General features: G+C 40.9%; 1 protein-coding gene across 9 annotated transcripts in view; it reads right to left on the bottom strand.

The window, feature by feature from the left end:
* LOC101940317 (S-adenosyl-L-methionine-dependent tRNA 4-demethylwyosine synthase TYW1) overlaps positions 1-14606 on the bottom strand; it is a 126868-nt gene that overhangs the window by 92798 nt on the left and 19464 nt on the right. For all 9 annotated transcript variants that reach the window (XM_008178895.4, XM_042857789.2, XM_065572746.1 and 6 more), the window contains one exon: positions 11844-11970. In XM_008178895.4, the coding sequence (XP_008177117.2) occupies positions 11844-11970 (127 nt within the window). The remainder of the gene's footprint in view (positions 1-11843; positions 11971-14606) is intronic.

The raw sequence follows: 14606 nt of genomic DNA, 5'->3' as shown, positions 1-14606 counted from the left end.
AGCACTGCATGTCAGTAAGACAGTCTCAATATTATCACTTAAAATAAAAACTATTATATTAAAGTTTTACTGAAAATAAAACCCACCTGCCCAAATCCTCTGTTGACCAGTTCAGGGTAATGAAAAAATTAGATCAATCTTAAGAGATGTTGAGACCCTGGGATCCTGAACCTACAAGGTTTATTTCCCTTGAGAAAGGGCCACTCACACCAAATTCACTATGCTGAGCACCTGCAAACCTCCAATAAAGGCAATGGGGATTGCACATGCTCAGCACCTCCTAAGATTTTGCTCAACATTTAAGAGGGGCTGAAGCTCTCAACGTTAGCGATGAAAAGTGTCTGACTCATCTAGTTGGCCTGTGCCAGGAATTATACTACTGGAAGAAACAGCACAGAGATCTGCAGAAGTGCTTAAAAGCAATTTATGTAGCTGGTAAGCCAAGCTCTTCACCTGCTGTGTTGACTGTGTGGAAAGTTTGGTGACAATTACCCACTCAGCCATCCTAGTAGTTTCAAAGACTATTAAGTAATGGCGAAGTCCTAAGCCAAATGAAACCCATCCCCATGCAGGTTAGTGGCTAAAGTTTAACAGCTCAGTATGGCTATTTTAACGAATAAAACCATTCCTCCAATTTCTCTAAAACCCATTTATCTATCTCCCATTTGGTCTACCAATACCGGCAGCAAGCCAGCCTAAGTAACACAGAAGAAAGGAGCACAAAGGACTGTGCATACTCATGATTAAACTATACAAGATACGGTAGCATTTTTTGTGGGTGCAAAGGAGACAGAATCAAAATGAGGCTCTTCTCTCTCGTTATGTTGTATGGTTCAGGTAGCAGACACACACATAATGAACCCTTCAGTAGCCTAGGCCAGGACACCTTTTCCATCAGCTGTGCCAGGTCACCTTCACTGTTATACTTTTTTGGTTCTGTGGTAACTCTATTGATCTTCTTTCCTATTTGCTATGCTTACAATGGCCGTCTCAATTAAATCCAGCTACTGGTCCCATCTAAAAGCACTCAGGGCAAGCCTGTGCATAGATATTCCCAAGGACATTCTGAACATATTAAACTCTCTTTGCTAGTAGTTTTAAGGTGCTAGCAAAGAAATTTCAAGTTTCACATCTGCCCAAGACACTTATAATGAGATACAGGCTTAAGCTGAAAGTTTAGCTTCAATATACTCCAAATAAAAAAATGCTTTCCGGACAGCACTCTCTCTAATCACAACTAGATGGATTTATGGTCATATCACTGCTCAAAAAAAGTACTCATCAACACATCTTTAATGACCAAATATTCATGTAAGTCAAGCCCATGAAATACCTTTATCATCATAAGCAGGATCATAATGAAATCAACAAAAAAATTTTTACTGAAAGCACAAGGACTTCAAAACTGGGACTTTGTACCAAGTGAGCCTTCTCTAACTGATGAATTTTGAAAAAACTAGAGCTTGCCAAATAGTGAATTTCAGTAATCAAGCCTGAGTGTTATAAAAGACATGAATTATAGCCTGCAGGTCAGCTTTTGAGAGAAATGAGTGTCCTCTGGCTATAATATTACGGGGATAAAAAGAACATTTGGTAATGATCTGTTCTGACTGCCAGACTTTTAAAAGAAGAGACAGAAGCTACGTTACAGCTGTCAAGCAGCAGGATGTACACAGTGAAAAAATTTAACCACAAGTCAGACCCAAGTTGCACCATTTTTATCAAGTGATTTAAAAAAAAAAAAAACACCACAACATAAAACCACTGTTTGGTATCCATACAGGGATCACATCCTATGTTCTCCGCCACTGAGAATTCATCACCAGTGAAAGGATAGAGTGTGTTCTCCATTACAACAGCATGTCATCCATGGGAACTGAAAACATCTCCAGGAAACTCAGATGTTCAGGCCTTGTCTCCACTAGGAAGTTTTGCCACTTTAACTATACTGGTATAATTAAAAAGGCAAAACCCTCTTACTGCGGATGCAGTTATACTGGTATGAGTGCGAGTGCTTACCCCGGTATAAGCTTAAGTAAGCTATACACCAGTATGAGGTATCTTTGTATCAGTATAACTGCATCCACACTGGAAGTTGTACTGTTAACTGTATCAGTACAAATTAACACCCCTAATCAATATAGTTATACAACTATCTAGTGCAGACCAGCCCTAAGTAGCACAGAAACGTAGGGAACACCACAATGGAGGGTCATTGCACTATCAAAAAATTGTTTTGCCAAAAATTGAAAGATGTAGGACTGTAAAATTAAGGATTTAACCATGACAGACTGAGCTAAATAAGCAATTGAAATCACCAGGAGGTGCAAGAGCAAAAAATTAGCCACGCTCCCCAATAAGGAAGAAGTCATTGCAAGCTCTGGTGAAAGCAAATTCGATGCAACACTGAACTTGAAAATCAGACAAATTCAGAGAGCTGCTGTGAACAGGGGATAATAAACATTCAATATATTTGTCTGGTTCTATTAAGCAGTCTCCTTAAATAAACACTCTGGTTTGAAGTGACTGCTGCCTGTTAAACCTGACACTCATCAGGAGACTGTTCACAGGAATAAAGTTTCCCATTTGCTCCCACAATGCAAAAGTGGAGTGCAAAAGGGTTGCAATAAGGTCACTAATACAGTAGTAATTAACCCCAACATTAAGGATTATCATGAAGGCCATAATGCAATTTCTTTGCTTGAGCTACCACACAACAGGGATACTTGGCAAAGATTACTTGGCAGAGAAACCGGGAGCAGGTGGGAAAGAGACCACAAAACTCACAAAGGCTGAAAGAAAACTACTGGAATTAAATTAGTATTTAATGCAAAAATATGAAGAGTAGCTGGACAGGTTGGCCAGTCATATTGGTGGATATTAAACTATAAACACACACTGGATTTTGTTCTGAGCTCTGACCAGTGTCTCATGGCTGAGGGGGTGAAGGGGGGAAATCAATCAACACAACCAATACGAGGCCTAGTTTTCACAACATAATTTTTAAAGCATTTTGGGGGTAAAAGTACTTTAAAAATAGGCTTGTGGGGTAGGAAGCTTTCAGGGCCTGATCCTGAAATATTTTCTTATGAGTAGTGCAATTAACAGAGTGACTCCCAATGAGAGTGTTTATGTGACAAAGGGTTGCAGGACTGGACCCTGACTGCGAAACAATTGCAGCTTAATACTTGTGATTCTTTGCCTCCCAACTGAGCTACTAAAATATTGCTTTGAGCACCTAACGTCTTCTGTGACTATCAAAAACTTATTTTTGCATTTTCAACATGTTGTAAAAACTTGCTATGACTAATAAATACAAGCTCTCAAGCCAGGTGCATTAGATACAAGCAAATATATGTACCTAGATGTCAGAAAACTGAGACTGGGAAATTGACAATGATGAACTGCCAGTAGCTGCAACAAACTCCAGCCTCAACCTTAATTTACTGACCATAAAATACTTGGCAAATTTTTAAAATTTCAGTGTCCAATATGATACTATTTTTCATTTTAATCAAAGCAGAGATCCATCTTTATATTACAAAATTGCCAAACTAGCGGAGCATATAAAACCACCGATGTATCAGAGCACCATTTCCTATCAAAGTGTCTGCTTGACAAATACACCGCCACAAATACCACTTCAGTGTTTTCATCTACATTAAACTAGTGCTGAAAAAACCTCATGCTTTATGCAGGTATAGACAGAACAAAGTGGTAAGCAGAGCCACCCACAGAGCTGCTGCAAACGTTCTTGCCACTAACAAAGTAATGTCGACTGAATGTCCAGTATTTGGGTCGAATGAAGGAACTTGCCCTGCAACTATCACAAGATATTTCCCAGTAATATTCCTGAAACACACCAGCAAGAGGAACGCCAATATGATTTTCCATACAATAAAGCAAACACAACTTCAGGAGGAAACAGAGATAAGAGGTCAAGTGAGGAATCTTTTGATTACTGCAGGAAGTTTAATTTTCCATCCTTTTTGTAAAATTAGCTCTCCAGCCCCCACCCATAAAAGACTGATGTGATCACTAGTTGTTTGCAGTGGTGTCGTAGCTGTGTTAGGCCACATCTACGCTAGCGAGCTTACAGCGATACAGCTGTACCACTATAAGACTGCTCTCGTAGCCGCTCTATGCCAGCAGAATAGAGCTCTCCTGTCGACATAAAAAAAACTCACCTCCACAAGCAGCCGTAGCTATGTTGATGGGAGAAGCTCTCCCACCAACATAACACTGTCCACACTGGCACTTCTGTCGGAATAACTTATGTCACTTGGGGGGGAGGGGGTTCAGACTCCTGAGCAACAAGTTATACGGATATAAGTGGTAGTGTTGACATGGCCTTAGTCCCAGGACATTAGAGAGAAAAGGTGGGTGAGGTCCTTTTATTGGACCAATTTCTGTTGGTGAGAGAAGCAACCTTTCAAGCTTACAGAGAGCTCTTCTTCAGGTCTGGGAAAAGTACTCCCAGTATCACAGCTAAATCAATGGTGGAAAGGATAGTTTAGCATGAGTAGTTAACTCATATTCTAAGGGACCGTTCAAGGTGAAGTGGCCTGTTAACATCCCTGCAGTCATAGGACCAAAAAAAAAAAAAAAAAAAAAAGGAGTGGGGTGGGGGGATTAGCGGGTTACACATTGTTGTAATAAGCCATAAATCCAATATCTTTATTAAGACCCTGATTTTTCGTGTCTAGCAAAGTTATAAATTTAATCTCCCAGGCTCATCTTTTGCAGCTCTTGTGCAGGTTCCCTTTGAGGATGAGGACTGAGAAGGCAGAAGGCAGTGTTTGCCCAGGGGTGATGTGATACAGTGACCATTGATAACAGGAGCTGGCGTATATTTATCATTCTATTAATGAAAACTCACCCTTACCTGAACCTCTAGGTGCACTAATAAATAATACCACTTAGCTATTACATAGTGCTTTTCATCAGTAAATCTGAAAGCACTTTACAAAAGGAGGTCAGTATCATTATCCCCATTTTACAGATGGGGAAACTGAAGCATGAAGAGATATGCGCAGCATGATGGAAACTTCAGAGTATATTCTCCATGTACACTTGTGTGTCAGTTTTACTGGCTGCTAGAGACCAAGTTGTTGGTTTTTTTAAAGCATCTCTTTCCTCCAGCTGTTATTTCATGAACTGGGCACATTTATTCTTATGCCTAGGACTTTTTTCAATTTCTAAAAAAAAGAAAAAGAAAAACACACCCCTCCTATTGTCTGGACAGACAGCATTATGAAGAATGCAGAGAGAATTTTATCCTTGCCTGTCTGTATGTCTACAACCTATATTTTGTCTAAACCTAACAGGCCACATGACTTCAAAACCTCCCCCCCAGTAAGTCCCGTCCCCTTTCAAAAAAACCTGGAAAAACAGATATACCTAAAATAGAAATAGAAAGAGTCCATTTCTTCTCCCCACCAGTTTTACATTTGTAACTTCATCGACTTACACGGACGTAAGCAAAAGGTTAATCAGGCCCACAGAATCTCGATTATTACTACTTTCTGTGCCATGAATCAGGTATCAGAGGGATAGCCGTGTTAGTCTGGATCTGTAAAAAGCGACAAAGAGTCCTATGGCACCTTATAGACTAACAGACGTATTGGAGCATAAGCTTTTGTGGGTGAATTCACCCACGAAAGCTTATGCTCCAATACGTCTGTCTATAATGTGCCACAGGACTCTGTCGCTTTGTGCCACAAATGCTATGCATCTAGACTAGCAAACGAAGATCAGCCACTTCTCCATGAGCTCTTGGCAGCTCCCACACCATGACCCTGCTTAGCCTCCGTAACTCCTGCTCTTAGGGTGTTATTTCTTTAACTTTATATTCCATATTTATTGAAACATACACAAATTCTCTAAGTAAATTCAACAGATTTAGAGCCTCATCTTTTAAAACCACTGCATTCTTGTGCTTACAGGCACTTGAGTGAGAATTATTTTATTTTAGTTGTTTTCACAACTCACGGTTAATATTTCCAAGGCAAACATTTGAATTCTATTGTTCTATAGCATACATTTCAGTGGCTGCACTGTTGTTACCAATACATAACCCAGCCGGAAGACTGCTAGCACCCCCTGGAGTTCAAGGGCTTTATTTTCATCTTCATGTACAGGGATTTACACATGTATTATCCCCAAGTCTGAAAGATGAAAATATAACCTTAAGTATACAACCCATGCAGGGGTACATCATGTTTCTTAAGACAATCAGTGACAGTGCCTATGCAGAATGCAGCATCACTTTCACAGCACATTTAGCCTTTATGGCCAGAAGTTTCAAAAGGACTCAGCACCCATAATCAAGCTCAGATTTTCAACGGAGCTCAGAATATTGGGTGTTGAACCCTTTTGAAAATCTGGCCATCCGAATCAACAATGGGAGCTCCTGGGTACTTTTAAAAGTCTGGCCTCAACTCTACGCGCTGAGCATTTGGAAAATGGACCCTGAGCAATTCCTGACGTCAATGCCTGCATGTCCCACACACGCTGAAAATCTTAGATCAAAACACTTTACATTGACATCCTAATGGGACGAGAGAGCACCAAAGACATTACAGGACTGAAATAACCCCTGCTATTTCTGATACTGTATTCTCTCCTACTATTGCTTTCCCTTGGATTTCTCTTCTACCGAGGCCCATTAAATAAGAAACCAATTTTCTATAATGTGATGATTCTTTGACATTAGAGAACAGGATGAGAGAAAGTACACGCACTATTGCAATGGATATTCCCGATCACTTGGCATTTCCATTACCATTCAGCTAACAAATAGGAAATTAAGGTTATAATTAAATGCAACATCATCAAGGCTGAGAAATCAAGCCCCATGAAACTGAAGACATTCTGGACATTATTAAGGCTGAAAATTCTGCTCTCTTTTACACTGGTGTAAACACAAAACAATTCCATTCGACTTCAGCAAAGTTGTTCCAGCCAACAGAAGAATTTGGCCCAGTTTGCTTTGTAAGTATATAAGGAACATTACCTCAGCCACATTGTACTAAATATATACTGTGCAATACACCGTATACACACACACACACACACGTATAAAATGTATATATACTGTGAAATACACATGGATAATTACCCAGGCAGCTAGCCCACGCTAAAGCCAATGCTTCCGCAGCTTCTTTGCGCAGGCCCCAAGCTAGCTAGATTAAAGCTCACTCAGGTATATCTACACAAGCTGCAATCACATCCCATGACTGAAATGTAGACATACCCCAAGTTAACGGAGACATGGAAGAAGCCTTATTTGGAGTCCCCCCACTTGGGTTCTCAGCCTTATTATTTTTTTGCATTTATATTCCCGCTTGTTTAAGGTTCTCTTTACTGTGCTCTTCTTAAGCACCGTAAGACTGTAGCTATAGTCCTCAATATGGACTTCAAAATTGGCACTGTGGGAGGATCATGTTTATTGATACAAAAATTACTTGGAGACAAGTCTACGTACTAGACAAAGGATGATTTTTCTAATTCCAAGCCCTCACCCTGGGATCTGCATGTCAAGATGGGTTCATTCTGACTTGTCTATCACCAATAATAAGTATTCTGCAAATCATAAAGAAGTTCAAATCCCATGAATGATTCATTAACCAGAACAGAATACAGCTTCCTATGCCACAGCTGATTTTATAGAGCTAGCAGGATAGTGTAAAAGTTTACCACATTTTTTGCATTAGTAAAATAAGCAGACCTGACCTGGATTACACACAAGGAACAGATATGTTGATTCAAAATGGACTTACTTTAACAGTCACTCTCTTCTGATCATAACCATAATTTAAGGGTGCCTCTAAAGCTAAAGCCACACTTAAGTTTACCTCCTAATCTGAATTCAGCCTCCAACACTTATAAGTCATTAGAGGTAAGCTTTTCTACACACAAAAATTCATCTTAAGACCAAGCATACCAAGTTTCAGCCAAGAAGGAACTGTTTTGAAAAACTATAAGCAACTAAAGGAGTTAGAATATAAGCCATGTCTCAGCTCTAGCTACATATTACTTTGTTTGCCAGAGCAAGCAGTGTAATATCAATGTTTGATTTCTATTTTCAGTTCATTTCCTGTCTGCCTAAATAGATGAAATCTACTATAACATGAACACTGCAAAGTAATATCACTGTAAATATAACACCCACAGTCAAATACTTGAAATAGACTCATTGCTAAGACTCTCTCTTTCTCTCTCAAGTTATATTTGTTATTTGGAAGTACTGAATAGCTTACCCTGCATATGAACGTTATGCAAGATTTAACACTGAAGAGGGAGAGGGAATTAACATCTCCTAACTATACAAAATTGACTATAGCTTTTTATAGAAGGAAACTATTGAAGAATGCCCTTATTAAACTAATCAGTAAATACACAGCTACAAGCTCCTACTACCCTGTACAACAGGGATGGGCAAACTACGGCTCGGGGGCCGTATCCGGCCATTCAAACTTTTTAATCTGGCCCTCGAGCTCCCGTCGGTGAGTGGGGCTGGGGACTTGCCCTGCTCCGGCACTCCAGCCAGGGAGCGGTCGGGGGCTTGCCCCACTCCACATGTGCCATGGCTCTGCACGGCTCCCAGAAGCAGCAGCATGTCTCCCCTCTGGCTCCCCCATGTGCTGTCCCCACCCCAAGCACCGCCCTTGCAGCTCCCATTGGTCAGGAACCATGGCCAGTGGGAGCTGCTTGAGGTAAGCGCCACCTGGAGCCTGCACCCCGACCCCCTTCTGTGCCCCAACCCCGTGCCCCAGCCCTGATCCCCCTCCCACCCTCCTAACACCTTGGCCCAGCCCAGAGCACCCTCCTGTACCCTCAGCCCCACCCCAGAGCCCGCGCCCCCAGCTAAAGCCCTCACCTCCCCCCCTGCACCCCAACTCATACCCTGCACTCCTCTTTTCTGCCCCCATCCCAGAGCCTGCACCCCCTCCCACACCTCAACCCCAATTTCATGAGCATTCATGGCCCACCATACAATTTCCATACTCAGATGTGGCTCTCGGGTCAAAAAGTTTGCCCACCCCTGCTGTACAACCTGAGTGTAATGGTACATTTAACTGGTGGAAAATCCATGGTGCTAAACTGGTGCTAAAATAAAGCCCAGTTGTTCAATCAATATTCAAGTCACCTAGACCAAGCAAGATAAATTTGCCTGAAGGTGAATAAAAATAAATGAATGACCCTTAAGATTGTCTAAAGAGACAAAAGCAAATTCGCGTACTGCAACTCAATTTTAAAGGAGCAGCTTCATTCTGAATCACTAGCACTGATTTTTACCTCTTTTGATCTAATTATGCCCTCAGGGATAACATTGAAAAGAAAGTGAAGTTTAACCCATAGCAACCAGTAACTGCTAAATAAATTATATGATCTTTTGAATCCTCTGCACTTTTTTTTTTTAAACCACCATGTAAATATGTCTATATAGTCTGATCTCCGGAAGAATGTTTGTTTTGACCTGTGAAAACAGAAGGAAGGCAAATTAAACCCCTATAGAGCAGGCTGCTCTGATGCTAGTTTTTGTGAATATAGTGTACTCTGTGCACAGTGGAAAAGTGTTGCACTGAGAGGTTTTAATTTAACAGAAATAGGCGTGCTAAAATTAACTCTTTGGAGACTGCAGGTTTATTCATCCAGCTGTGATTGCTGGCATGTTCCAGAAAGGAAATGTAAATCACACGTGTACCTAAAAAAAAAATGCAATCTGCCAACAGGAAAGTGAATTCTTCCAATTTTCCCTGAAGGTCTCAAATTTCTGATGAAATTTCTCAGGTAGATCTGCCCTGGTGTTTAAAACTTGATTTGTAGAAAAGTGGGCTCTGTGTGCAATTTTGATCATCTAACTAAATGTTTTTTATGTAACACCAAATAAATAGATATCTCGTCAGAGCCACACCACCAAAGCAAATTAAAGGCAATTGGAAAAGTGAAGCTGCCTGAATCATTGCCGTCACTTTGCTTCACCCTTCCTGAAGACATAATGCAGGCTCACAATTGGGCAGGGCACTGCAATGCAAACATAGGGCCCTATCCCACAAGATGCTGATCGTCCTCAGCTCCCCTGGCAGTTGATGGCCCCCAGCATGTCAAAGGGCCAGGGCCATAAGCAGCATTTATAATCACTTCCTATCATCAAAGTTTTTCACCAACTGAAAGACAGTAAAAGCCTCTCCCCTCATGTCCATGTGGTAGCAGAGCAAGATTCCTCCTTAGGACTCCACAGATCACTTAGCGGGGTACCAGCTGCCATGCTGCCTAGCACATCGGGGTCAATCTTCCAACCCAGGGAACAGTCAGAACCCAAATTCCCAGGCAGCTACTGCACGTGCTACTATCTCCAATAGATGCTACTGCTTTGCATACCATCCATCCCTTTTCACATTCCCTCTCCACCCTACGCATCTACCAGCATCCCTGCTCCTAAGACAGGATTTGACCTTAAAGTTAGACAGGGGAAGCACTCAAAAGTGCACCACATATTCAACTACTTTGCAGCAGTTTACACTGCATTTCTCACCGAAATTATGACCTTTGGCAACAAAGGCAAAAAAGACTTAAGCAACCTGGACGTGTGGGAGACACTTCAGGCTTCCAAAGGTGTCAGCAAGTAGCAAGACAGGGACCCACATGGAGGCACTACAGGTTAGTGGCCAAGTTTTGCAGCACTTTATTTCTTACGAGGCCTTTGCTAGATTCTTTTATTCTAACTCTGAGTTTTATTAATTTCCCATTTCTTTTACATCTGGTCTAAGTGAATAAAAAAAGAAAACACACACACACCACAACATGTGACAAGACTGGATGGCTGGGACAGGGAGTTGGGTCACCTTCAGGTGACCAGGTCAAAGAAGCTAGATCAAGTTGTCAGTGACTGAAAATGTTACAGAAAGTGAACTTGTTTCAAACAGCTGTGGCCTGTCTCAGTCCAGCTATTAAGTTCGATATCCGTATCACAACAGATACCCTTTTTCAGAAGCTTCAGGAGAGGATCTAATGCGTGAATGGGCATGAAAACTAAACTCCCCTCTCATCTTTAGAGCTGAAGACCAAACTACTCTCTCATACGCCCTTGGGCTACATAGCAGAGCATTGTGCTGCCTTTGCCCAAGCTGTACCTGTTCTGGGGATTGAGGCTTTTGGTCTGCAGAGCTGTAAATCTGGCATTTTTCATGCATTCTCGCATACATGTTTTTTAAAATAATGGCCTTAAGTCCATTAACATCGTTCTGTATGGTTCTTGAGAGAAGTCATTATCTAGTTTTCCTCCAGTGGACCATTCAGATTCATTTGAATGAATTTATCTTTGGGAAATGAATTTCAGCACTGAAATCAGAGTATGAAACTGAGAAGAAAGTACTGGACTAAAATATTAGAAGTGAGGCCAATTTTCAAAATGCCCTTCAAAAGCCCTCTCTTTTGGGAGCTGGATATGCACCAGGGTGTTTTCTCCCCAAAACATTAACAAACTGGCTCACGAAGAAAATTGATGCCCTCTAGACTCCAAAATTCCTGTTCCGTCACTACTGTCTATGACTTCAAGAGCTGCCGTGCCCAATTAAGGATTTTAGGTCTGGACTGCTTGGTTTCAGTAATTTCACTAGTGTCCGAACTTTGCAGCAGGAGGGTGACACCTACAAAAAGACCGTCCCATAGCTATTATGCAGGCATCATGGAACCCACCATAAACAAAAGGCAAACAATAGCTCAATCCTTTCTTTGTAATCCTTACATTGCACTCTTTCTGATAAACATCTATACACACAAACTTTTTGAAGCCTGATCCAGAATCTGGTCTGCACACCATCTTTATGGACCCTCACCTTGTTTCGTAAGTGCATCTCTAAGACCTGGAGTGATCATCTCCCTCCTTTCACTCTCCTCATTTTTCCCACTGCTTTGCTGAGATGGACCTGTCCTGCCAGCTTCTTCCTCAAGTTCACATTCTTTCTGTTAAAAGAGAATTAATTACAATCATTTAGCTGAATATGCAATATTTAGATATAGGAATATTCCTAGCAACCTCAAATCACAGCTATTAAACTGGATAACAATTCTGGCACACCAAGATGAACCTGGCACTCATGCAATTCGTTTGTTAAAAGCTGATCGTCCATTATTCCACTCCACCTCTTAGTCATGCTGTCCAAAACACTTAACTACCTGGATTTACAAAGGAATCTAATGGAGTTTGGCATCTAAATCCCATAGAAAGTCAATGGGATTTGGGAACCTAATTCCCATAAATTCCTTTGAAAATCCCCAGCCATAATGACTTTCATCTCCAAGTGCTTTACAACTGATCCATATGTGCAGGGATCACTTCTCCCTGCCAGTAAACTACAGCCACCTCTTGGGTAGTTCCAATAGTGCTCAGCACTGCACAGTTATTTAGCACAGGTCAGTGAAGAATGCCCATAACCGTTTTAAAACACTGAAGGGTTTTAGATAGGCCAGACAATTTACTGACTTGGAGACATGGAATGTTTCTCCTACTCTTACACTAAGTACCATAGGACCTTTCCTGGCCAGTGCTTCAGACCTCTGTTTTATGTCTATCTGGAGCATCACCCACTCCAGAAACATAACTTGTCCTTTCATGCTGTGATGCTGCATCAGTTCAGGACTGTCAATGCAGTTGGTTGGGTTTGCATCGTTTAGAAATAAGCTATTAAATCTCATAACGGAACCCAACTAAGATGAGAGCCACCATTATCAGCCACAGTATAACAAGAGTATTGGGCTCTCCAGAGATACAATGCTACAAATATGGCTAATCCCCGAAGTCTAGTTTGACATGAATAAAGAAATAACACAAATTAGTATAAAGTTAAGAGGGCCAAAAAAAAGAGTACATCATAACTGTGAATCCCTTGCTGTATGAGTGTCACTTCTGAGATTGCCATTTATAGTTGCCTGGACAGCACACATGGAAGTGTAAATAATTACTTTGATATTTGATGGAAGGTGTACGTTTGTCCTTAAATATTTCAAAGAAAATATATATACGTTACAGACAAATGGTGTTTAAAAATGGAGTCATTCTGATTTCCCAAAAATCAAGTTGTTTCACAACCAGGTCCATTTTAATCAGCACCCCTGATCTAGGTCTATTTTAAATCCACACACACACACACACACACACACAGGAAGTTCCAATAATTTTTTCCAGTTTTGGCTTATTTCTACTTCCTATTAAAGAAACATAGATACTAATCAAACAATTGCTCTTAATTTCCTGAGCTCCACATGGTCTTCCTGACGAGATTCAGTAACTCAAACAGTTCTCAAGACACACATATGTATTTCATTTGAACTCCAAGAAGTTTTCAGAAAACACTTAGAGCCAGCTCAGAACCATCAAAGAATTCAGTTTGCCATTGCTTCCGGGAAGTCTTATGGGATAGAAGATTCTAACCCCCCGCTTCATATTGGAGTAGTACCTTACCTGTTCATATTGAAGTAGTACCTGTTGATTTCAATAGGACTACTTGTGCAGTAGGCATCAGCCATCAGAACAGAACAGAATCTGGCTCTTGCTAAACTAGTAAGATCTGATCCAACTTTTGCTTCTTTACATTCATAGTTTGTTCAAAAACCGTTCTAAAATACAAGTACAGCTTTACATCAACAATTCTACCAACATCTGTGTAATGCATCTAAACTTTCTTAAAAGGTCCACAACATAAAGCACCCAGTCACTAATACAAATCACAGAAACATAGAGCTGGAAGAGAGCTTGAGAAGTCATCAAGTCCAGCCCCCTGTACTGAGGCAGAACCAAGTAAACCTAGACCATCCCTGATAGGTGTCTGTCCAACCTGTTCTTAAAATCCTCCAGTGATTGGGGATTCCACAACCTTCCTTGGAAGTCTATTCCAGAGCTTAACGACCCTTATAGTTTGAAAGTTTTTCCTAATATCTAACGTAAATCCCCCGTGCTGCAGATTAAGCCCATTACTACTTCTCCCACCTTCAGTGGACATGTAGAACAACTGATCACCATCCTCTTTATACCAACCCTTAATTTATCTGAAGTCTATTAGCAGGTCCCTTCTCAGTCTTCTTTTCTCAAGATTAAACATACCCATTTTTTTTTAAACACTTCCTTATAGATCAGGTTTTCTAAAACTTTTCCCCATTTTTGTTGCTCTCTTCTGGACTCTCTCCAATTTATCCACATCTTTCCTAAAGACACTGTACTCCAGCTGAGGCCTCACCAGTGCCAAGTAGAGCAGGACAATTACCTCACATGTCTTACATACAGCCCTCTTGTCAATATAAATAGGTTTCTAAGTCCAATATAAGACTCCATCTTCACTCATCAAGACACTTGGACAATAAAATATTGATGTTACTGAAAAAGCTTCATACATAAGCAGGGAGAAGGTAAGTTAGTCATCTTTTACGTAACTATTGAACACTGAACAGCCCTCTCTCTAAAAGCTATAATTTAAGTCTGGGCTAGATTCTGCTCTCCCCTTAACTCAAGGTGGGCAGTACCTTACTCAGAGTAGTCCCATTAACTTATCAGAGTGCAGCATTACTCAACGTGAGTAACAAGGTAAATTTCAGCTCTTGTGCCG

The sequence above is a fragment of the Chrysemys picta genome, chromosome 19 (genome assembly GCF_011386835.1).
Source record: "Chrysemys picta bellii isolate R12L10 chromosome 19, ASM1138683v2, whole genome shotgun sequence".
Taxonomy (NCBI): Eukaryota; Metazoa; Chordata; order Testudines; family Emydidae; genus Chrysemys; species Chrysemys picta.
Note: the sequence above shows the minus strand (reverse complement) of the source record. Positions and strands in the feature narration are given on the sequence as shown.